Source organism: Myxine glutinosa, chromosome 14, assembly GCF_964187855.1.
Source record: "Myxine glutinosa chromosome 14, kmMyxGlut1.1, whole genome shotgun sequence".
NCBI lineage: Eukaryota > Metazoa > Chordata > Myxini > Myxiniformes > Myxinidae > Myxine > Myxine glutinosa.
In genome coordinates this window covers 56,181,173-56,206,576 of record NC_136274.1, presented here as the reverse complement: position 1 = coordinate 56,206,576, position 25,404 = coordinate 56,181,173, and the positions used below count along the sequence as shown (strand labels likewise).

The 25,404-nt window shown below is 47.2% G+C and overlaps 1 protein-coding gene across 2 annotated transcripts; it reads left to right on the top strand.

The window, feature by feature from the left end:
- Positions 1-563: 563 nt before the first annotated feature.
- LOC137439806 (cysteine and histidine-rich domain-containing protein 1) lies at positions 564-23,670 on the top strand. Of its 2 annotated transcripts, none has more exons than XM_068135918.2 (11): positions 564-955; positions 16,647-16,696; positions 17,159-17,215; positions 18,724-18,875; positions 19,046-19,146; positions 20,227-20,288; positions 20,380-20,450; positions 20,543-20,648; positions 21,861-21,977; positions 22,066-22,128; positions 22,240-23,670. In XM_068135918.2, the coding sequence occupies exons 1-11, from the start codon at positions 892-894 to the stop codon at positions 22,468-22,470; spliced, it is 1,074 nt and encodes a 357-aa protein (XP_067992019.2). In that variant the 5' UTR covers positions 564-891; the 3' UTR covers positions 22,471-23,670. The 2 variants fall into 2 exon arrangements, with proteins under 2 accessions (XP_067992019.2, XP_078624320.1); XM_078768194.1 differs by having other exon boundaries at positions 574-955; positions 20,230-20,288.
- The last annotated feature ends 1,734 nt before the right edge of the window (positions 23,671-25,404 follow it).

The window sequence follows — 25,404 nt, the reverse complement described above, 5'->3', positions numbered from 1 at the left end:
GAGACGATTTCGCCCATCTTTGCTGTGCTGCCTCAACACATTAATCCAACCAAAAAACTACCAGATTTTTACGGAAGACATTATCAAATCTAATGATAAAATGTTTGTGTTTGTGCTGGTATTAGCGGTTTACTTTCAATTATTAATTAAGAAGATATGTATCCGAATTGAGGTTAACACCAAGCTAATCTTGCTGTTAACTCTGTCGTCATGGCCACTATAACGCGTGCGATTGGCAAAACCGACTAAACAACATAATGTACAGTAATACGCTTCGACATACATAAATAGCATTTAACAAAATATGACAATAACAGTCCATAATGATGAATTCACGTTACACTCGACTATATCACAGATGAGCGGATTAACTTCAGCGACGTCGATTTTGTCTTGCCCCTCTTCTTCCTCTTTTAGGTTAACTACCTGTTGTTCTTCTTCGGCCCCCCTTCATAAGGATTTTTCTTTTTCTTTTTTGTCCCAAATGCGATCCAAATGACATATTCATTGATTTATGTTATATTACAAAAGTATTGCATTCAATAATCAAAACAAATAAAATTGTGATTTTTCGGTTTGAGAATGTAAAGAAATTGATTAGCTCCTCTTCGGCTGTGGGGAAAAAAAAGTTAAATATAATGTGGTTTGTTCTTCTTCTTTTTTTTCTTTTCTTTTCTTTTTTTTCTTCTTTTTTTACAAAGCAGACAGTGGTCATCGATGTTTTCCCAAATAACGGAGAGGACGTTACATTACAATAAATAAAAAAACAACCGTTGTCGGAAGTACCCGCCATTCTGGAAGCTTCTCGGTCCTATTCTCAGAGTTCTTTGGGATCCGGTTGGAGGAATTTATCGGCTTATTCGGCTTGATAGATAGATAGATAGACAGTGAATGTCTCTGCTTTGCTACAACAAGGGCTGTGGACAGCGGTTTGACCCCGCGGAGAATGTGGACGGTGAGTAACGGCTCTGCGCACCTTGTGGTTTGGGATTATTTAATTTTAGGATAACTTTAAACTAGGCCTATTAAAAAATAAAATCCACGGTTCTAAACAAATATAAATGGCAAAATACACAAAAACTACACACTTTGTTCTTATTAAAAGTATTGGCTTTGCCATCTTTCTGTGTAGATCTACAGTAAACTCTACACAGATTTGCATATGTCATTATCATTATGTGGACTTACCTGCGCTGTTTGGTATTGCTCCTGTATGGCCACTTCCTTGTCCACCTCCCCGGATATTCTGAGAAAACATCACCGAGAGAGTGTCACCCATCAAAATCTGTTCTCTCGTACCACGACTTCAGGACCTTAGTTCCCGTCCGAATTTGCAAACAGATGAAAAACATCTTCAAAAATGAAGCTAAATCATGAAAATGCAAACTCCTTTTGAATGTCCGATTTAATGGTCTTGGAATCGCGGGAAGAGGAGAGCGGCTCCTACCCTTATTAATCCTCCCAACCCCACTCCAATCCCTCCTTCCAAATTTCCAGTCTTCCTTCCCTCCTGAGAGTTTCCTTCTGTATCCATTGTGTCCAAGCCCATTCATCCTCTCCTGCTCCCATTCATCCTCTCCTGCCCCCATTGATCCTCTCCTGCCCCCTTTCATCCTCTCCTGCCCCCATTGATCCTCTCCTGCCCCATTTCATCCTATCCTGGCCCCATTCATCCTCTCCTGGCCCCATTCATCCTCTCCTGGTCCCATTCATCCTCTCCTGGCCCCATGCATCCTCTCCTGGCCCCATGCATCCTCTCCTGGCCCCATGCATCCTCTCCTGGCCCCATTCATCGTCTCCTGGCCCCATTCATCGTCTCCTGGCCCCATGCATCCTCTCCTGGCCCCATGCATCCTCTCCTGGCCCCATGCATCCTCTCCTGGCCCCATTCATCGTCTCCTGGCCCCATTCATTGTCTCCTGGCCCCATTCATCCTCTCCTGGTCCCATTCATCCTCTCCTGGTTCATCCTCTCCTGCCCCCATTCATCCTCTCCTGCCTCCATTCATCCTCTCCTGCCTCCATTCATCCTCTCCTGGTCCCATTCATCCTTTCCTAGCACCATTCATCCTCTCCTGCCCACATTCATCCTCTCCTGCCCACATTCATCCTCTCCTGCCCCCATTCATCCTCTCCTGCCCCCATTCATCCTCTCCTGCCACCATTCATCCTCTCCTGCCCCCATTCATCCTCTCCTGCCCCCATTCATCCTCTCCTGCCCCCATTCATCCTCTCCTGCCCCCATTCATCCTCTCCTTCCCACATTCATTCTCTCCTGCCCCCATTCATCCTCTCCTGCCCCCATTCATCCTCTCCTGCCACCATTCATCCTCTCCTGCCCCATTCATCCTCTCCTGGTCCCATTCAACCTCTCCTTGTCCCATTCATCCTTTCCTCGCCCCATGCATCCTCTCCTGCCCCCATTCATCCTCTCCTGGTCCCATTCATCTTCTCCTGCCTCCATTCATCCTTTCCTAGCCCCAAGCATCCTCTCCTGTCCCCATTCATCCTCTCCTGCCCCCATTCATCCTCTCATGCCCACATTCATCTCTCCTGCCAACATGCATCCTCTCCTGCTCCCATTCATCCTCTCCTGCCCCCATTCATTCTCTCCTGCCCCCATTCATCCTCTCCTGCTCCCATTCATCCTCTCCTGGCCCCATGCATCCTCTCCTAGCCCCATGCATCCTCTCCTGCCCCCATTCATCCTCTCCTGGTCCCATTCATCTTCTCCTGGTCCCATTCATCCTTTCCTGGCCCCATTCATCCTCTCCTGCCCCCATTCATCCTATCCTAGCCCCATGCATCCTCTCCTGCCCCCATTCATCCTCTCCTGGTCCCATTCATCTTCTCCTGTCCCCATTCATCCTCTCCTGCCAACATGCATCCTCGCCTGCTAACATGCATCCTCTCCTGCTCCCATTCATCCTCTCCTGCCCCCATTCATCCTTTCCTAGCCCCATGCATCCTCTCCTGTCCCCATTCATACTCTCCTGCCCCCATTCATCCTCTCCTTTTTTTTTTTCTTTTTTTTTTTTTTTGTATACATAATCAAGGCTCGTGAAAGAGCTAACATTTATCACACAAACAAATCAAACAGACAAAAACCACCAACAAAACCACCACCAAAAGAATACACCACCAAAATAATTTATATGTTTTTTTTGTTTTTTTTGTATACATAATCAAGGCTTTTTTTTTTTCTTTTTCTTTTTTGTATACAAGATCGAGGCTCGTGAAAGAGCGAACATTAATCACACAGAAAGACAAACAGACACATAAAACAAATAACATCGGGAGCGGTAGACAAGATGGGGAGAGAGGGGGAAGGACACAAACACAACATTTGAGATCAGGGACCGAGAGACATGGAGACATCGAGAGAACTGTGGGAGGGAGAGGGCTTTGGGGGGGAGGCATGGGAAGGGGGGGGGGGGGTGGGAGAGGTATAAAACATATGGACACTGCCAAGACTTCCAGGAAAGAAGTTGGAATTTCAAACAAGGTGGATCTGGGGTGAATTAGTGGGGGTAGAAAAGTTCAAGGTTTTGGATGGGGGAAGATAAGAGATGGTGGTGAACAGCTGTTTTGAAGACCTGGAGGGAGGAGTGTGATTGAAGTGAGTGTGGGAGTTTGTTCCAGAGGCGGGAGAAAAGAGGAATGAAAGAGTGAAGGTGAGCAGAGAGCCGAGATTTCGGCAGTTTAACCATCAGAGGGTGGCTGGCAGATCTTGTGCGACCTGTAGGAATATTTGGGGGACAGAGCACAGAGAGAGCTGGGGGAGCAAGGCCGGAGAGGAGTCGGTAGAAGACAGAAAGACCACCTACCTGCCTGCGGTGAGTGAGTGAAAGGCCCTCAGAGATAGCTTCATCGTGGGAGATTCCAATGATTCTGAAAGCTTTGGATTCAACAGCGTGAAGCCGAGCCATGTGTGAGGCAGGAGCACCAGCCCATAGGGGAGAACAGTATTCCATTGAGCTGCGGATGAAAGCCTTGTATGTGGTGAGGAGCTCAGGTGTGCCTAGGAAGGACCGCACGACGGAGGATGCCCAGTCGGCGACTGGCTTTGGAGGCCAGCTTGGAAATGTGGTTTTCCCAAGAAAGATCATGGCAGATGGTGAGACCCAAAAGCTTGAGCGACAGAACTTCTTGGAGAGGATTGTTGAGAAAGTAGATGGGAGGGTTGTCCAGTCGATCTTTTCGGAGAGACATAGTAAGAGTGTGAGATTTGTCAGGATTGAAAGACATGTTCCACATGTTTGACCAGTCTGTGATTTTGTCCAGGTCTTCAGAGAGTGAGGAAGCTGCAGACTGCCGATCTGAGGGAAGAGGAATGGAGCGGCAGAGAGTGGAGTCATCAGCAAAGAGATACAGAGGATTTTCCAGAGAGTCGGAGAGATCATTGATAAAGACCAGAAAAAGCACAGGGCCCAGCACACTGCCTTGGGGAACTCCAGCCTGAACGGGAAGGGGAGATGAGAGAAATCCATTCAGGGCCACACGTTGACTACGACCAGAGAGGAAGTCCGTAAGCCATGCATGGAGATTTCCATGGATACCATAGGAGGAGAGTTTGGTGAGCAGAGCTGGGTGCCAGACCGTATCGAAGGCACGTGATATGTCAAGGGAGACAGCTCTGATTTCCTGTTTGGCATTGAGGACCTCCATCCATTGTTGAGACAGCAGAAGCAGCATGTCCAGAGTAGAGTGACCTGGTCTGAAACCAAATTGATGATCAGAGATCAAGCCATTGGAGAAGAGGAAAGATTTCATATCCGAAGCAGTGATGGATTCCATGACTTTGCTGATAATTGGGAGCAGGCTGATTGGTCTGTAGTTGCAAGGATCTGTTTTTGCACCTTTTTTGTGTAAAGCGGTAATGTTTGCTGATTTCCAGGATGCTGGCAGATGACCTTGAGCAAAGGATAGGGTGAAAAGAACAGAGAGAGGGTGAGATAGAGCGGCAGAGCAGGATTTTAGGACCCGTGGGCTGATGCCATCTGGTCCAGTTGCAGAATCAGAGTCGAGGTTTGACAAAAACTCCTCCACCTTGTCAGGAGAGAAGGTCACAGAGTCCAGGAGCAGTTTGGTTCGACTGGGAAAGGTGGGAACAGAGAGAGATGGGTTTGGGACTAAGGATTTTGAGGCAAACACAGAGTTGAGGCATTCGGCTTTGTCACGTGCGATGTCAACTGTGTGGCCATTTGAGGTAAGGGAGGGGATGGAGGGGGAACAAACACCAGAAACGGATTTGACCAGACGCCACCAGGATTTGGAGGAAGGAGACAGGTTTGAGAGTTCATTCTTGAGTGAGGAGAGATAGTGCTTCCTGGCACTCCTGAGGGTAGACACACACTTGTTCCGAGCTTGGTGGAAGGAACTGAGATTTCCTTCAGTTGGATTAGCCTTCCAAGAGGCAAAGGCAAGTTGTTTCAGGGCAACTGCCTCACCACAAGATTCAGTGTACCATGGACGGGAGGAAGGGTAAGACAACTGAAGGCGAGATGGGATAAATCTGTGCATGAGAGAGATCAGTTTGCTTTGGAAGAATTCCCAGGAAGAATTGATGTCAGAGGCAGTGGAGATGGGAGACCAATCCAGACGATTGATGGCTGCTTGAAGACCGTCCCAGTCGGCCTGAGTGAAATGCCAGACTCGTCGACGCTGAGGAGGCTCTCTGAGAATGGCCAGAGAGATGTCCACTTTGACAAGCACATGATCAGAAGAACCGATGTAAGCAGAAGAAGAGCAGCAGACATTAGCAGGGAAGTTAGTCATAACCAAGTCTAGAAGAGAAGATACTCCATTGGCTGAGATCCGGGTCAGGAAATTGACAGATTGTGTCAATCCCAGTGAGTCACAGAAGTCCTTTGCTGAGGTGCCATGACTGGTGAGAGAGGAACCTACACCCAACCAGGTGGCATGATGACAATTGAAGTCACCACATATGAGGAAGAGAGAGTTGGGATGAGTGGATAGAAGTTGGTCCATGTTGTCAGACAGTGAAATGTAGATGGAGTCATCACTGTTTGGGGGACGGTACAGATCACATATGAACAAAAGGTGGGAGCGGAGAGGAAGCCGTAGCCAGAGGTACTCCTGGGGGTGAGGAGGAGAGAGGGCAGTGCAAGGAGAGTGAGGAAGAGAGTTTTTGATAAAGATAGCCACCCCACCACCAGGCCGAGGCTCAGGTCTATCATACCGGAGGAGGGAGTAACCAGGAAGAGATATTAAGGAATCAGAGACATCTTGAAGGAGGAAAGTCTCTGTTAAGCAGATCAAGTCTGGATTGTCAGAAGCAACCTGTATGGAGAGATCAGTCAGGTTTGAGCGAAGGCCCCGGATGTTTGAGGTCCATACCGTTAATGAAGAGAGAGGGGGAGCATCGGGTACAGGACAGGGGAGGGGAGGAGTAGGGTAAGATGAAGGATGAGAGGGGGAGGTAGGGAGAGCAGTTGTTGGTGTGTCAGCGATTGCAGAAGAGTTCCAAGAAAGGGAAGGATGAGGAGGATGAAAGGTTTGAAGGTGAAGGGATGAGGCACAGAGAGGGGTTGTTTGAGGGGGGGCAGAGGAAAGAAGAAGGTTGGGGGGGGTGGAGGTATGAGATAGAAGGGAGACGAAGTGGGGAGGAGGCAGCTTTGAGGAGGAGGGGGGAGGAGGGAGAATTGGAGAGGAATGGTATGGGGGGAGATTTGAATGGGAGGGGTTGGGGGGGAGTTTTGAAGGGGAGGAGTGAGGGGGGAGTTTAGGAGGGGAAGGGCAAGGGGGGAGTTCAGGAGTGGAAGGGCAAGGGGGGAGTTCAGGAGTGGAGGGGTAGGGGGGGAGTTTAAGAGTGGCGGGGCAAGGGGGGAGTTTAGGAGTGTAGGTGCAAGGGGAGGGATTTGGATGGGAGGGGCAAGAGGGGAGTTTAGAAAGTGGATGATTAATGAAAGACGAACATTGAAAACAAATTGGGTTTGTTGTGATTTTCAAGTTAGCAATCCGGTTCAGAATGATGGAGGAGGGATGAAATGAATGTGAATTTAGACCATGTAGTGAGGGAGACGTATAAGATATTGAATTTCTTTTTTTTGAGGTGGAATGAGTTGGAGAGGAAATTGAGAAAAGCCTTTTAAATAGGAAGAAAAACAGCGTGTTGTAAAATACCACCAAGTAAAACACTGAAGGGGAAAGGTTATACATATTTAAATAATATTTAAACAGAACCGTGAACAATCTTATGTGCACAAAAATACCAACGGGGGGAGAGCCGAGAGGGACCACCACGAGTCACGTGAAGGGCAAACGGTGGATGGCAAGGAGTTAATGGGGGCGGGGCGAACAGCACACCTGGACAGAAAATACAGGATGAGTCCGAAGAGGAGAGCGGCTCCTACCCTTATTAATCCTCCCAACCCCACTCCAATCCCTCCTCCTTCCAAATTCATCCTCTCCTGCCCACATTCATCCTCTCCTGCCAACATGCATCCTCTCCTGCTCCCATTAATCCTCTCCTGCCCCCATTCATCCTCTCCTGCCCCCATTCATCCTATCCTGCCCCCATCCTTCCTCTCCTGCCCCCATTCATCCTCTCCTGCTCCCATTCATCCTCTCCTGCCCCCATTCATCTTTTCCTAGCCCCATGCATCCTCTCCTGCCCACATTCATCCTCTCCTGCCAACATGCATCCTCTCCTGCTCCAATTAATCCTCTCCTGCCCCCATTCATCCTCTCCTGCCCCCATTCATCCTCTCCTGCCCACATTCATCCTCTCCTGCTCCCATTCATCCTCTCCTGCCCCCATTCATCCTTTCCTAGCCCCATGCATCCTCTCCTGTCCCCATTCATCCTCTACTGCCTCCATTCATCCTCTCCTGCCTCCATTCATCCTCTCCTGCCCACATTCATCCTCTCCTGCCAACATGCATCCTCTCCTGCTCCCATTCATCCTCTCCTGCCCCCATTAATCCTCTCCTGCCCCCATTAATCCTCTCCTGCCCCCATTCATCCTCTCCTGCCCCCATTCATCCTCTCCTGCCCCCATTCATCCTCTCATGCCCCCATTCATCCTCTCCTGCCCCCATTCATCCTCTCCTGCCCCCATTCATCCTCTCCTGCCACCATTCATCCTCTCCTGCCCCCATTCATCCTCTCCTGGTCCCATTCAACCTCTCCTTGTCCGATTCATCCTTTCCTAGCCCCATGCATCCTCTCCTGTCCCCATTCATCCTCTCCTGCCCCCATTCATCCTCTCCTGCCCACATTCATCCTCTCCTGCCAACATGCATCCTCTCCTGCTCCCATTAATCCTCTCCTGCCCCCATTCATCCTCTCCTGCCCCCATTCATCCTCTCCTACCAACATGCATCCTCTCCTGCTCACATTCATCCTCTCCTGCCAACATGCATCCTCTCCTGCTCACATTCATCCTCTCCTGGCCCCATTCATCCTTTCCTAGCCCCATGCATCCTCTCCTGTCCCCATTCATCCTCTCCTGCCCCCATTCATCCTCTCCTGCCCACATTCATCCTCTCCTGCCAACATGCATCCTCTCCTGCTCCCATTAATCCTCTCCTGCCCCCATTCATCCTCTCCTGCCCCCATTCATCCTCTCCTGCTCCCATTCATCCTTTCCTAGCCCCATGCATCCTCTCCTGCCCCCATTCATCCTCTCCTGGTCCCATTCATCTTCTGCGCTGTTTACCTGCGCTGTTTGGTATTGCTCCTGTATGGCCACTTCCTTGTCCAACGCCCCGGATATTCTGAGAAAACATCACCGAGCGAGTGTCACCCATCAAAATCTGTTCTCTCGTACCACGACTTCAGGACCTTAGTTCCCGTCCGAATTTGCAAACAGATGAAAAACATCTTCAAAAATGAAGCTAAATCATGAAAATGCAAACTCCTTTTGAATGTACGATTTAATGGTCTTGGAATCGCGGGAAGAGGAGAGCGAGCGGCTCCTACCCTTATTAATCCTCCCAACCCCACTCCAATCCCTCCTCCTTCCAAATTTCCAGTCTTCCTTCCCTCCTGAGAGTTTCCTTCTGTATCCATTGTGTCCAAGCCCATTCATCCTCTCCTGCTCCCATTCATCCTCTCCTGCCCCCATTGATCCTCCCCTGCCCCCTTTCATCCTCTCCTGCCCCCATTGATCCTCTCCTGCCCCCATTTCATCCTATCCTGGCCCCATTCATCCTCTCCTGGCCCCATTCATCCTCTCCTGGTCCCATTCATCCTCTCCTGGCCCCATTCATCCTCTCCTGGCTCCTGGTCCCATTCATCCTTTCCTAGCCCCATTCATCCTCTCCTGCCCCCATTCATCCTTTCCTAGCCCCATGCATCCTCTCCTGCCCCCATTCATCCTCTCCTGGTCCCATTCATCTTCTCGTGGTCCCATTCATCCTTTCCTAGCCCCATGCATCCTCTCCTGTCCCCATTCATCCTTGCCTGTCAACATGCATCCTCTCCTGCTCCCATTCATCCTCTCCTGCCCCCATTCATCCTTTCCTAGCCCCATGCATCCTCTCCTGTCCCCATTCATCCTCTCCTGTCCCCATTCATCCTCTCCTGCCCCCATTCATCCTATCCTGCCCACATTCATCCTCTCCTGCGCCCATTCATCCTCTCCTGCCCCCATTCATCCTTTCCTAGCCCCATGCATCCTCTCCTGTCCCCATTCATCCTCTCCTGCCTCCATTCATCCTCTCCTGCCCACATTCATCCTCTCCTGCCAACATGCATCCTCTCCTGCTCCCATTCATCCTCTCCTGCCCCCATTCATCCTTTCCTAGCCCCATGCATCCTCTCCTGTCCCCATTCATCCTCTCCTGCCCCCATTCATCCTCTCCTGCCCACATTCATCCTCTCCTGCCAACATGCATCCTCTCCTGCTCCCATTAATCCTCTCCTGCCCCCATTCATCCTCTCCTGCCCCCATTCATCCTCTCCTGCCCCCATTCATCCTCTCCTGCCCCCATTCATCCTCTCCTGCCCCCATTCTTCCTCTCCTGCCCCCATTCATCCTCTCCTGCTCCCATTCATCCTCTCCTGCCCCCATTCATCCTTTCCTAGCCCCATGCATCCTCTCCTGCCCACATTCATCCTCTCCTGCCAACATGCATCCTCTCCTGCTCCCATTAATCCTCTCCTGCCCCCATTCATCCTCTCCTGCCCCCATTCATCCTCTCCTGCCCACATTCATCCTCTCCTGCTCCCATTCATCCTCTCCTGCCCCCATTCATCCTTTCCTAGCCCCATGCATCCTCTCCTGTCCCCATTCATCCTCTACTGCCTCCATTCATCCTCTCCTGCCTCCATTCATCCTCTCCTGCCCACATTCATCCTCTCCTGCTCCCATTCATCCTCTCCTGCCCCCATTCATCCTTTCCTAGCCCCATGCATCCTCTCCTGTCCCCATTCATCCTCTCCTGCTCCCATGCATCCTCTCCTGCCCCCATTCATCCTTTCCTAGCCCCATGCATCCTCTCCTGTCCCCATTCATCCTCTCCTGTCCCCATTCATCCTCTCCTGTCCCCATTCATCCTCTCCTGCCTCCATTCATCCTCTCCTGCCCACATTCATCCTCTCCTGCCCACATTCATCCTCTCCTGCCCCCATTCATCCTCTCCTGCCCACATTCATCCTCTCCTGCCCACATTCATCCTCTCCTGCCCCCATTCATCCTTTCCTAGCCCCATGCATCCTCTCCTGTCCCCATTCATCCTCTCCTGTCCCCATTCATCCTCTCCTGCCCCCATTCATCCTATCCTGCCCACATTCATCCTCTCCTGCTCCCATTCATCCTCTCCTGCCCCCATTCATCCTTTCCTAGCCCCATGCATCCTCTCCTGTCCCCATTCATCCTCTCCTGCCTCCATTCATCCTCTCCTGCCCACATTCATCCTCTCCTGCCAACATGCATCCTCTCCTGCTCCCATTCATCCTCTCCTGCCCCCATTCATCCTCTCCTGCCCACATTCATCCTCTCCTGCTCCCATTCATCCTCTCCTGCCCCCATTCATCCTTTCCTAGCCCCATGCATCCTCTCCTGTCCCCATTCATCCTCTACTGCCTCCATTCATCCTCTCCTGCCTCCATTCATCCTCTCCTGCCCACATTCATCCTCTCCTGCTCCCATTCATCCTCTCCTACCCCCATTCATCCTTTCCTAGCCCCATGCATCCTCTCCTGTCCCCATTCATCCTCTCCTGCCCCCATTCATCCTCTCCTGCCCCCATTCATCCTCTCCTGCCCCCATTCATCCTCTCCTGCCCCCATTCATCCTTTCCTAGCCCCATGCATCCTCTCCTGTCCCCATTCATCCTCTCCTGCCCCCATTCACCCTCTCCTGCCCACATTCATCCTCTCCTGCCCCCATTCATCCTCTCCTGCCCCCATTCATCCTTTCCTAGCCCCATGCATCCTCTCCTGTCCCCATTCATCCTCTCCTGCCCCCATTCATCCTCTCCTGCCCACATTCATCCTCTCCTGCTCCCATGCATCCTCTCCTGCCCCCATTCATCCTTTCCTAGCCCCATGCATCCTCTCCTGTCCCCATTCATCCTCTCCTGTCCCCATTCATCCTCTCCTGTCCCCATTCATCCTCTCCTGCCTCCATTCATCCTCTCCTGCCCACATTCATCCTCTCCTGCCCACATTCATCCTCTCCTGCCCCCATTCATCCTCTCCTGCCCACATTCATCCTCTCCTGCCCACATTCATCCTCTCCTGCCCCCATTCATCCTTTCCTAGCCCCATGCATCCTCTCCTGTCCCCATTCATCCTCTCCTGTCCCCATTCATCCTCTCCTGCCCCCATTCATCCTATCCTGCCCACATTCATCCTCTCCTGCTCCCATTCATCCTCTCCTGCCCCCATTCATCCTTTCCTAGCCCCATGCATCCTCTCCTGTCCCCATTCATCCTCTCCTGCCTCCATTCATCCTCTCCTGCCCACATTCATCCTCTCCTGCCAACATGCATCCTCTCCTGCTCCCATTCATCCTCTCCTGCCCCCATTCATCCTTTCCTAGCCCCATGCATCCTCTCCTGTCCCCATTCATCCTCTCCTGCCCCCATTCATCCTCTCCTGCCCACATTCATCCTCTCCTGCCAACATGCATCCTCTCCTGCTCCCATTAATCCTCTCCTGCCCCCATTCATCCTCTCCTGCCCCCATTCATCCTCTCCTGCCCCCATTCATCCTCTCCTGCCCCCATTCATCCTCTCCTGCCCCCATTCATCCTTTCCTAGCCCCATGCATCCTCTCCTGTCCCCATTCATCCTCTCCTGTCCCCATTCATCCTCTCCTGCCCCCATTCCTCCCCACACACATTGGTTGTCCACCTCCCTCTATCTTGTCCTTAAACTGTGCTGTTGGTGTTTTCCCCCTCTCTCCAATTCTCCTTTTGCATGTGTCTCAACTGTTCCTTTTGCTGCGTGTTTTGCGTCCTGTTTTGGCCTGATCCATTAGCTCTTCTGCAAGCCTCGACAATGTATATTTAAAAAACTCAGCATGAGACATTTATGCGTAAACGGCTCGCTGACAAAAACAAATCAACGATGGAAACGATAAGCAAAAACAAGTTTCCACTGTTCTCTCACACATTGATTAAGGAGGTTGCGTAGATGAAAATGAAGGTGTTCTCTCTTAAGAACGACTGTTCCTTCTTCACTCGGCTATATATTACCTGTCAAACAAGAGATGGGCATCCTGATGACTTATTTACCCATGAAAATCAAACATCACCACCTTGTCTATCACACATGGGTGAGCTGAACAATGGAACCAAATCTAAAGTTAGAAACATCTAAACTAAACATTCTTGGAAGACCTCATCGCACCAATGCCACACTTGCCGGATACCAATGCCGTCATCATTGGCGGTGCTGTCATAGTGCATATTTGACCCCCAAGCATACAAAAAACATTGGGAGAGTATGCTGCGACTATATTAAAATACTTTGTTGCACGCCAACTTCAGAATGTTGCAAGGATTGACCTCGTGTTTGAGTGGTATTTTGAAAAGAGTTTAAAGGAGGGTCAGTCTGACAAGTGCACTGCCTAACTAATTTCTAACTGGCAGCAATTTCTTTGTGTGGAGCAAAGCAAGACTGAACTATTCAATTTGCTTGCTGGGGATATTGTAGAGGCCTTTACAGAAGAACAAAATGAGGATGTGGCAACTGTTGGAGAAGGCATGCTGTGCATTCGACCACGTGAAAATATATCATCCCTTTGCCCCTGCACCTGTGACGAAGGTGACGCGCACCTTTTACATCATGCTGCAGATGCTGCCAGGCAAGGTGGTGACAAAAATCATGCTCTGCACTGTAGACACAGATGTACTGGTGCTTGCTGTCAGCTTCTTCTCAGATTTGTGTTTGCCCACAGTACCAGCAACAACTTCCGCTATGTTCCTGCCCACATCATTTTATTATACCTGGGAAAAAAGTAGGGCCCTTCTCATGTTCCACAGCTTCACTGGATGTGACTCGACCTCTGCATTTCACGGCAAGGGAAAGTACATTGCTTGTGAGACGTAGTCTAACGACCAAGAAGAAGTCGCCCAAGCGTTGCTTTACCTGTCAAAAACACCAAGAGGCGGAGGCGGTGATGATGGCCCTAATTAAGTGCTATGTCATGCTCATTTTTGATCGTACACATCCAGAGGAACAAATCAACATGGCACGGAAGGAGTTGTTCAACAAGAAGTCCAGACCGATCGACGCCATAACTTCCCCCTCTCCCTCCCCTATATGGGCTGCCCTCCTTCAACATACGAAGGGGGCACCCGGCCAAGACAGAAGCCAGACACTGTTGGCATCCGGCATTAGTTGCTTCCCTGACGGTACAAAGCCCCGGTGAGTGGGGATTTGGAGACCCTTGTGGATAGCCCTACCTGAGGCTGGCAAGTCATGCTAGGAACTTATGAAATGTGGATGCAATAACAGTTGCCGAAAGAACTGTAAATCTCCCGCGATGAAGCTGATTCTGAGAGCCTTTCTCTCTCTCACTGCAGGCAGGTTGGTGGTCTTTCTGTCTTCTACCGACTCCTCTCCAGCCGAGCTGCCCCAGCTCTGTCTGTGCTCTGTCCCCCAAATATTCCTTTAGACAAGATCTGCCAGCAACCCTTTTCTGGTGAAACAACCAAAATCAAGACTCTCCGCTCAGCTTCACTTTCATTCCTCCTTCGTTTTGTTTGTTCCTGGAGTTTTGTGCCGTGTACCCCTTGCCTCCCCCTCCCCCGCCCCCTCCCCAACCCCTCTCCCTTCCACAGATCTACCGACGTCCCTGTTCGCTTGTATGTTTTCCTCTCTCTCTCTCCCCGCCTTGTCTCCCGCTCCCGTTATTGTATGTTTTATGTGTCCGTGCATGTTTTTGTGTTTAATGTGTTATAGTCAGGTTCACTATGTTTTTTCGTTCAAAATCATGGTAGATTAGCAAACCTATACATTTTTGGAAACGTTATTACATGGAAAATCTGAAAATCAATGTTTACATTTGCCAATTCCGACCAATTCGATTCGACCAATCGACCAATTCCATTCGACCATTCGACCAATCGCTTCGATCGACCATTCGACCATTCGACCATTCGACCAATTCGATTCGATTCATCGAATTCGATTCGATCGACCATTCGACCAATTCGATTTGCCAATCAATTTAACCGACCTTTGCTTGTGTGGAACGGACTGTGAAAACGATGCGGACTATATTGTCGGATACGACACACAGGACAGTGATGACGAACTCTAAATGGCATATTCTGTAATCGTGTATGTTTGATGCCATTGACTGCCTGTGTATATTTTGTCATTGACTGCCTGTGTAGATGTGAAGTTATACCGACTGCATGTGTATATATGATTTTGCTGACTGCCTGTGTATGTTTGGTGATATGAATTATTGTGATACATTTTGATGTTATTAACTGCCTGTACAAAATGATAACATGTATTTGATTATGCAACTTATCGCGAATATAAAGACAGTATTTTGCAATTCAAAACCTTTGATTCGTGTCTTACCATTCCACATAGCACTAGTTTGATACTTTCATTGGATTCCTTGTCCCTGAAAATACAGGTTTAGTATATTTTTAAAAGTTTTTAGGGTAATTAGAGGCAGAAATAGAACAAAATATGTATTTTACAGTGGCCATTTTGACAATCCAAAATGGCCGCCATACAGGTATCTCTCCAAATGTAAACATTGATTTTTAGTTTCCTTATGCTACAACCTTTCCAAAAATGTATAGGTTTGCTAATCTACCATGATTTTGAACGAAATATAATTTATTGACATCGTGAACTATTACTATTAGCTCTTACACGAGCCTCGACTCTGTATTCAAAAATATATATTTTCTTTCTCATCTGGGCAATATCTCGGGCACCTTTTGAGCTTGGAAGCTAATATTTGGACACAACAGTGACCAAGTGATGTGGCTCTGAAGGATATTTTGGATTTTTTGATTAATCGATTGCTTAAATAATTTTTGATCAATAATTTAATTAATTTTCAAAAAGTTACAGCTTTGGATGAAACACTGGTGATTTCGGTATGCTATTCTCCAATTGATTGAGAAACTAATTATTTTACGATTATTGTTTATTTATTTAATAACGCAATTCATCAATCAATTATATTGTCCATCTCTCCCTGCCAATACTGTCTCTATGTGCTGCACGGCGGCATTGCCGGGAGCCAGGTGCCCGGTCGATGTCGTGCTCTGGATGTTATTTATTTATTTGGCATGAGGGTGGTGTACTTTGAATGTATCCGTACTTGTTTGTTTATCTGTTTGTGAGCAGGATATCTCAAAAGTTATATATGGATTTGGACTATACTTGGTGGACAGGTTGGTGTGTGACGAGGAAGAAATGATTGGATTTTGTTGACTGATTACGGATACAATAATTTTTAAAGTGATTCTTCACCATTAAGAGATCGGGTCAAAAACGATACACAGCACGATTTTTCAAAACGTTGCAGACGGATTTCGACAAAACTTGGGGGATGAGTTGGGTAGGTAACAAGAACCAGCTGCTTAGGTTTTGGTTTAAGTCTGGATTGCGAGCTTGCCTATCGGTGAGATAGAAAGCGTAAACTTTTCAGCCTGGCAAAGGTATGCTCTCTACCGAGTGCCGTTCTAGTATATTTCTGTAAAGTATGTAACAGGCCTTTTCTCTTCCCTCATCCTGAACTCATAAATTTATTTGCTTTCCGTCCCCAGTCCTTTTACACTATGTGAACCTCCTTTCTCTCTCCTGTCATCTTACCTTATTTTTCTCAGTTTACAGTGCACTCCCGTTTGACATGCATTTGAGGGACGGCACATGCATTGATGAATCCCCCGGCCTGTGAAACACTGGGATGACAGTTTATAGCAGGATCAGGATTCAAACCCAGGCTAGATAGCTTAGAGGTGGGTGTGCATACCTCTAGGCCATTCTGTCAGCTCTTTGCCAGCACTGAGCCTGCCTTTGTTCAGATCGCCTACAAAGAGAAGTGTTACAATTGGTTCCACGCTTTATTTTAATTCTGTGGGTCGTGATGTAGTTTTATATGCTGGGTTGAATTGGTGTCATTTTCTGCGAATTATTTTGGGGATGTTCTCTACTTCATAACCATGCCATTCACTGACGTGTTACCTTTCAGGTTGTTGTCAGCACCATCCAGGAGTCCCTATCTTTCACGATGCCCTCAAGGTATGGGTTTTTACATCTCTGTCATGTTTCATGTTTGTCCCACTTTGTGTAAGTTGTGTGAATGGTTGTAATGCCATTTGAATGGGTCATAATGGTTGCTCTATTTACGTGAGACGTCACTGTGGTTGAAATATATTTATCAAAGTTCAAGTTTTATCATTCAAGCTTGGCCCATGCAATTCCATTTCGTGCACGTCAATGTATGGCGTGTGCAAATATGGTTCGAATTTGACCATGCCCCCTCATCCCCACTCCCTCCCACTTACCTGTATACACCTTTTATCTTCCAAGACCATGGTCCCATCTCCTCAAAGCCTTTTCCAGACTTTTGCTCACCCTGTTATCCTCCTCCAAGTCTCAATTTAGCCTCTACCCTGAGGTTATATCCCAAAAATATATAAAGCTATGCGTGTTTGTGGTTGTGTTGCTTTTAATTCAAATAATTATCTCTCCTACCCCAAGAGCTGGTCTTGTTGCAAGAAGAAAACCACAGATTTTTCGCAATTCCTCAGTATTCCCGTGAGTTTGCAAAAACACCTTTTTGCACAAATTTGCAGCAGCATCCTAATTGATGAATACCTTTGTATGGGATGTAACTTCAGAGAGCCTTCTGCAGACGTTTTGCAATTGTGTTGATAAATGTCGAGCACTGCTGACCTCTTTATGACATGTTGAGCACAGCTGACCTCGTTCTGACATGTCAAGCACTTCTGGCTTTTTTATTTGTTTGTTTGTGTACAAGATCGACGCTTGTGTAAAAGCTAACATTAATCACATAAAAACAAACTGACACAAAAAAACATATGATCAAGGGAGCAGGAGACAAGATGGTGAAAGAACGAAGCACACAAGTACAACAGTAGAGAACAGGGACGTCGGGAGATCTGTGGGAGGGAGAGCGCTTGGGGGAAAGAGGCATGGGAAGGGGCAGAGGGGGTGGGAGAGGTATAAAACACTTCCAGGAAAGTGAAACACTGCTAGGACTTCCAGGAAAGAAGTCGGTATTTCAAAAAATTGGATCTGGGGTGAATTAACAGGGATAGAACAGATCAAGGTTTTGGATGGGGGAGGATAAGAGATGGTGGTGAACAGCTGTTTTAAAGACCTGGAGGAAGGAGTGGGATTGAAGAGAGTGAGGGAGTTTGTTCCAGAGGCGGGAGAAAAGAGGAATGAAAGAGTGAAGGTGAACAGAGAGTCTTGATTTTGGCAGTTTTACCATAAGAGAGTTGCTGGCAGATCCTGTGTGTCCTGTAGGAATATTTGGCGGACAGAGCACAGACAGAGCTGGGGGAGCAAGGCCGGAGAGGAGTCGGTGGAAGACAGAAAGACCACCAACCTGCCTGCAGTGAGTGAGTGAAAGGCCCTCGGAGTTGGCTTCATCGCGGGAGATTCCAATTATTCTGAAAGCTTTGGTTTCTACAGCGTGAAGACGAGCTAGGTGTGAGGCAGGAGCACTGGCCCAGAGGGGAGAGCAGTATTCCAGTGAGCTGCAGGTGAAAGCCTTGTATGTGGTGAGGAGCTCAGGTGTGCCAAGGACGTTGTATTGGACGCAAGCAACAGGCACGAATAACTAAAATGTAACATGTTAAATAAGGTGCTGTAATAGACACTGTGTCAATGGCGGTAAACTCCTGGAATTAAAATATTTTTATATAACTTTTACAATCTTTATTTTATTTCAATTTAATTCTATTCTTCAACACTGTGGAACACAAATCCCCTTAACGCTTCAAAAACCCCTTCAGTTTTGCATTACAAGTTAAATGAGGCGGTGTATAAGACTGCATCAACGGTGCTAAACCTCCGGAATTTTTTTGGACAACTTTTAAAATCATTATTTGACTTAAATTGAATTATTACACTTTACGCTGCATGGGGTAAGGTGTTCTATTAACTCTCCGGTTATTATTTGTCGGCAATCCCAGATTTGATGTGAAAGCAATCTTGCTGTTTAAATGAGAGCAAGAAACTATGACCTTTGACAAAATGAGCTTGAGCAACGAATTACATTGCTTCCTTTCCCCAAGGGTTGCACGAAAGGTCAGCACAACCCCGAAAAGCTCACGGAGGAGTCACGTGTGGCTGCCCAGCAGGTAGAAGGTGATGGAGTGGTAAAAAAAGATGTGATAAATTTCAAGGCACTTCCACCGCCAGTGAGGAAAAAGCTTCCTCGAGCCAGGTGTGCACATGCATTTGCCTGTTGCCGGATGATTATGAGATCTTAGGAACCATTGACTGATATCTTGTATCGGCTTGTTTTCTAATTATCTGTTCCTTGTGTTTGCTGTCCATTTATTCAATAAGTGACATGTTTTGAAAATGCCCTTAAGGCACCTTTTTATGCTACAGTGCCGACGAACCCCTCGTCGAACTCCCAACGACGGTTCTACCCTCCTTGAAGCAAGCACTGGAGAGAGCCAAGGAGTCAGTTGAGAGAGTGGAACCAACAGGTGTGACGAACAATTTTGTCTTGAAAATGTTTGCTGTTACCGATAGCTATTTTCACACTCTACTTCAGAAACCATTATGCTCTTGCATAGCTATTTTATTCGACGATAAACACACACTCCCAAGGGGAGTGCATTTCCTTCTCCATCTGGCAGGGTGGAACTTGCACTTGCACTATGCACTATGCTTGTAAAGCACTTGCACTATGTCACGTGTACAGCGTAACTTCTCCAAAGATGACTTGTAATATTCTCTCCCACACCATTGGGTGGCGCTATATGGTACACACAACCTTCATAAAGAATTTGCATCGGCTCTGTTCCGCCCCTTTCTGAACCCCAGCTTCCCAGGCACACCCTATGTACAACCAACAAATTTCAACTCATTATGTCCTGTGGTTTAGTATTGCATACACCAAGTCAAAACACATGCATACACATGCACACATGGAAGTGGATACTTTGAGATCTGGAAGGTCTCCAGGAGCTGGAACCCGCCCATGTGTGGAGATAGCAGTCAACAACAGCAACGCGTGCACGCGCACACACACACACACACACACACACACACACACACACACACACACACACACACACTCAAAATGATATATATATATATATTGTATGATTGTCCAATAGGATGACACAGATAACCCACCTTTCTCTCATTCTTTGAGCTACTTCGTAAAGGTTTAATTCTCATCCCGGCTATGAACTCTGATTGCAGGGCATTGAGTCCCACAAAGTGCACTGTCATTCAAATTGACGTTAAGCTGGGGACTCGTCTGCTCCCATTAATTTTGTTTATGTTTAAGATCCCATGGTGTCTTTCAAAAAATAAGAAAAAAAAGGGGGGAATTATCACCAGCACACTGGCTAAATCCCAAAAATTCCTGCCTTAACCTGCAGGGGCCATTCTATCAGCAGCACAACTATTGTCCTCTAATGCACACGACGTGTGCTGGTTAAACTTGTAACTTATAACATGCACACAAATAAACAATAATTTTACTTTTCAGAGTGAAATATCTAATACTTTCAGGCTTCTTTTTTGGTTTGTGTGTCTACGTGGAATTTTGTTAGCAGATGAAAATGGTGGAATGCCAGAGGTTGGTACTTCCTGCAAGAATGGAGGCTGCAAAGTGGTACGTATGAGAAGTCATCAAACCAGAGCATTTTAATATCTAATCGAGCAGATATAATGACTGTTCACCCAGTTCACTTTCCTTACCCTAGCCTTACCAAGGACAAGAGTCTCTAAATGAGACGTGTATGTACCATCCAGGCACTCCAGTGTTCCATGAAGGGTAAGTTCGTCACATGTTGAGCACTTGCCATCTGATATTTCAGCTGCAAGTTTGACTCTTGTGGAGTCTGTTAACCCTATATTTGCTTGCAGGTTGAAGTTCTGGTCCTGCTGCCATCGTAAAACCACCGACTTCAACACATTCTTGAGCTTCGCCGGTTGCAAGCGTGGTGCTCATTGTTGGCACCAAGCTCCCACCGTATGAACACCCTCCACATATTTCTTCTCTCCACATGTTTCTTCTATTGTTATTATTATAAAAAAAAATTTTTAAACGGTGCAAGAGCAGTATCACTTTTGGCCCCGCCACCTGCGGTGGGATAAAAAGGTCAAATACCAAAAAATGCAATGGAGGGCACATTTTAAAATATTTTTAATGAAACTTTGTATAATTATGCAATCAACATTGGGGGATGCATGAAATATGTAACGATCTTTTGGATTTCACCTCCACTTTATGCCCCAGGGGGTGGGGACTAAGGGTCACAGGGTTCCAAACGGGGAAAAACATTTTTAATTCAAAATTTCATATTGGGTCGTTCCTGGTGGACGTTTTTGCTATCTTTCAACGTTGCTTTAGGTGCGAAACATGGGGATTTGTGATGGTGTGCCATCGACTTCGCTCTAGTTAGCACGGGAGACGGGGTTTTGCAATCGCTTGTGTGTGTCTGTCCGGTCCGTAACTTTTTTTACCATTTGAGCTTATATCATCAAATTTTCAACAAAGCTTTATTATGAGAATATGGAGAAGACAAATCAATAATTTGGTCAAATGTCACAAAATCATCAATTTCCATTAGACTTGAAATTTGAGCAGACTTTGCATTTTGCGTTACTGAAGCCTCTTGCTTTTGAGGTCCAACGGTCAAGGTCGCCTAAAATTGGCAATAGTCTTTTTTATGTTGACTAGGTCGCCGGAGACATTATGTTTTCAGGTTGTTAGTCCATCCATGATAGGTTTTCGTTACCGTGATAATTGAAGAATGGCTGACGGGAACCAAGTCAAATTTCGCACGAGTGTGTATAATGATAAGATAAACGGATTAGATTGTGGGGTCAGGAGGTCAGAGGTCCTGTCAGGTAAAAATGTGTTACTTGAGATTTGAGAACAGCTGAAGGGATTTAAATCAGTTAGTACAAGTACTCGTATGTGTAATGATGTGATCATGTGGGCAGAGTCATGTCGGTCGATGTCGCAACGTCGAAGAGTGCCATTCTGGTTTTTAGCTGTTTTTGTTTTGTTTAGCATAATAGAAGTCCGAATAAATACAAAGTGGATGTGGACGGGCTATGCATTTTGAGAATCTTGCTAGTTTTGTTTTGTTTTTTTGCCGTTCATTTGAATATTGATTTTTTTTTTTTTTTAATTTGTGCTTTAAATGTAAAGTCTGACATTGTGCCCCAATGGTAGACTCAGCAGGTGACTTGCCGACACGACTGGCATCAGATGAACAACGAGGTTGTCCTCACGATGTATGCCAAGACAGCAGATCCTAAGCTCACGCATGTTCGGGCTAATAGCACGGTGGTACGTGCAAGTCTCCCTCGAACACAGTTTGGGTACTTAGGTTGGACCACGTCTATCTTTAACATTCTTTATTTTTGACTTTTTGAAGGTGGAGATCAACTTGACTTTTGAAAATGAAAAGCAATTTTTTATGAAGGTTGACCTCTATGGGGTGAGTTGAATTTATCTTTGATGTTGTGCTTGTTGATAAGCATCTGTGGTAATTGTGGACTTTATCCCGAATTTGTCCTTTTTTGAAATTGCTTTTTTCTTTATCCATCAGGATGTGGATGTGCAGCACAGTACCGTGACGTTGGCTGCTTCCAAGGTGGAGGTGGTCCTCAGAAAGGCTGAGCCAATTCGTTGGGCGATGCTCGAGGCTCCATACAATAAGAAGGGCAACAACACATCCGACGGAGATGCAAACGCTCATGGACTGGGTGAAGAGGCCAATTCATCTGAAGACTCTGATTGTAGTCTTGGGCTCTCGGACTCGGACTCGGATTTGGAGTAGGCAAGATCGCTTTGCGAGGTTACCTGCGGTTCTTTTGTGTTCTTTTAGGGCAGTCTGGAAATTGTGTTGAAAGCTTAACTCAAACTCTTGTTACTTTCATGTTTCGTGATTGTTGCGGACCACCGCCTTGTGAAGGTCCAACCCTACATTCAATACAAAGTAGTCGGTGTCCATTTAATTTCCTTTTCGTTTTTATCTCCACAAGGTCATTAGAGGAAGTGAAAATATATTTTGCTCTTTATCTTGAATTAAGCATTTATTTGGCTTCCGTAGAAAGCATAGCATCCTTTGCCAAGTAAATTTAATGCACCCGGGCAACCTTTTCGGTGGGAGGTTAATTTTGAGAATTTCCAAAAACGATTGAGTATGGCGTATGGAAAATGATCTTGCAGACCGGTTTCAACTTGCACTGTGTAACTGAGAGTGTGTGTTTGATAAAAAGTATTTTTCCATTTAAATTCTGTGCACACAGCTTCCTCAGTTGCAAAGCGTATGGCCTTTACGCTGCTTCCAAGCACATGTACACCGGAACTTGGAATGCTTACCAAAGGAAGTTTTTTTTTTTTTCTGCTTTACCTCTTTGGTCAAATAGGATGCTCTCTCACTTTTATTTTTTAACAAGTGCTTCAATTGGTTTTGGTTTTTTTTGCTTTCTTGTAGAGGTAGGGCACACTTGCCTTTAAGCTGTTTGCTCTCGGCTTTACTCATCCCGATAATAAACTCTCAACCTGTTTCTTCTTCGGCAAGCGTTGCATGAAGGTGCGCCGTCCATCGGATGGACGTTCAATCCGGTGACCCATCTCACAGCATTGATTGCGGGTGGACATTTAAAGGTTCCACACCTTTGGCAAAGAGTACATAGGTGATTGTTGCCAGCACCCTCGCCTACTTCCAAATTCCTTCCTCGACGACAGCTCTTCAAGTGCCTCCATCGTTACACAAAGGATGATCAAAATGTTCTCAGAAGGGGTTATTTGTTGGAAGCCGAGGGCCATGTTTTATTTATTTATTTCTTCTGAATCTTATTGCATGTATACTTCTTGCACGCCATTATTTTCATTAATGCAATATTGTGGTTTCAGAATATAACCCAGAAGTTTGCTATGTCCAAAGGTATGCATCTTATTAAAATAGAGCACTGAGGTGTTGTCAAATGTTTGAACAAAATGGTCTTGCCTTAATAAATTCCCTGCAATCCGAGGACCACTTCAAATAAATCCGTAATTGCACGGTGACCATGTATGGCGAAGGTACACCCTCTTATTCGACATTAGTCAAATGGGCAACTGACGACTTGTAAGCACGAATGCGAGTCGCTTAAAGACTCTCCAAATCAGGATTGTCTGCAGACCTGACCACTCCACAAACTGTTGCCCAGGTTGATTCATGCATCACGTAGGATCGGGCCATTGAGGTCACCGAAATGTCCACCGAACGTGGTATTTATCAGGACAGTGTTTTCACAGTCCTCTGCGAACAGTTGGACCAGGTCCAAGGTCTCGCTCGGCAAGATGCATTCTTCGAAACGTCAGCACTCAACGTTTGACAGCAGCCGCTGGCACGGTGTTGTGAGCTTGTCAAATTATTCATCGTCGATCCAGCCAACATGATCACTTGGCTGGCAACTTCTTTTTTTTTGTATACTGAATCGAGGCTCGTGAAAGAGCTAACATTTATTTCACAAACAAATCAACCAGACAAACAAAATACACAAAAAGAGGGAGCGGAAGACAAGATGGGGAGAGAAGGGGAAGCACACAACCACAACATTTGAGAGCAGGGAGAAGTGCGGGAGGGAGAGGGCCCGGGGGGAGGAGGCGTGGGAAGGGGGGGGGGGGGGGGGGAAGAGGTATAAAACACAAGGGGACCGAAATTAGTGGGGGTAGAAAAGATCAAGGTTTTGGATGGGGGAGGATAAGAGATGGTGGTGAACAGCTGCTTTAAAGACCTGGAGGGTGGAGTGGGATTGAAGAGAGTGAGGGAGTTTGTTCCAGAGGCGGGAGAAAAGAGGAATGAAGGAGTGAAGGTGAGCAGAAAGTCTTGATTTTGGCAGTTTAACCATAAGAGGGTTGCAGGCAGATCTTGTGCGACCTGTAGGAATATTTGGGGGACAGCCCAGAGAGAGCTGGGGGGGGGGGGGGGCAAGGCCAGAGAGGAGTCGGTAGAAGACGGAAAGACCACCAACCTGCCTGCGGTGAGTGAGTGAAAGGCCCTTGGAGTTAGCTTCATCGTGGGAGATTCCAATGATTCTGAACGCTTTGGTTTCAACAGCGTGAAGACGAGCTAGGTGTGAGGCAGCAGCACCAGACCAGAGGGGAGAGCAGTATTCCATAGAGCTGCGGATGAAAGCCTTGTATGTGGTGAGGAGCTCAGGTGTGCCAAGGAAGGACTTCGCACGACGGAGGATGCCCAGTCGGCGACTGGCTTTGGAGGCCAGATTTGAAATGTGGTTTTCCCAGGAAAGATCATGGCAAATAGTGAGACCCAAAAGCTTGAGTGACAGAACTTCTTGGAGAGGATTATTCAGAAAGTGGATGGGAGGGTTGTCCAGTCGGTCTTTTCAGAGAGATATCGTAAGAGTGTGAGATTTATCAGGATTGAAAGACATGTTCCATTTGTTTGCCCAGTCTGTGATTTTGTCCAGGTCTGCAGAGAGTGAGGAGGCTGCAGACTGCCGATCTGAGGGATGAGGAATGGAGCGACAGAGAGTAGAGTCGTCAGCAAAGAGATAGAGAGGATTTTCAAGAGAGTCAGAGAGATCATTGATGAAGACCAGAAAAAGCACAGGGCCCAGAACACTACCTTGGGGAACTCCAGCCTGAACAGGAAGAGGAGATGAGAGAAACCCATTCAGGGCCACACGTTGACTACGACCAGAGAGGAAGTCCACCAGCCATGCGTGGAGATTTCCATGGATACCAAAGGAGGAGAGTT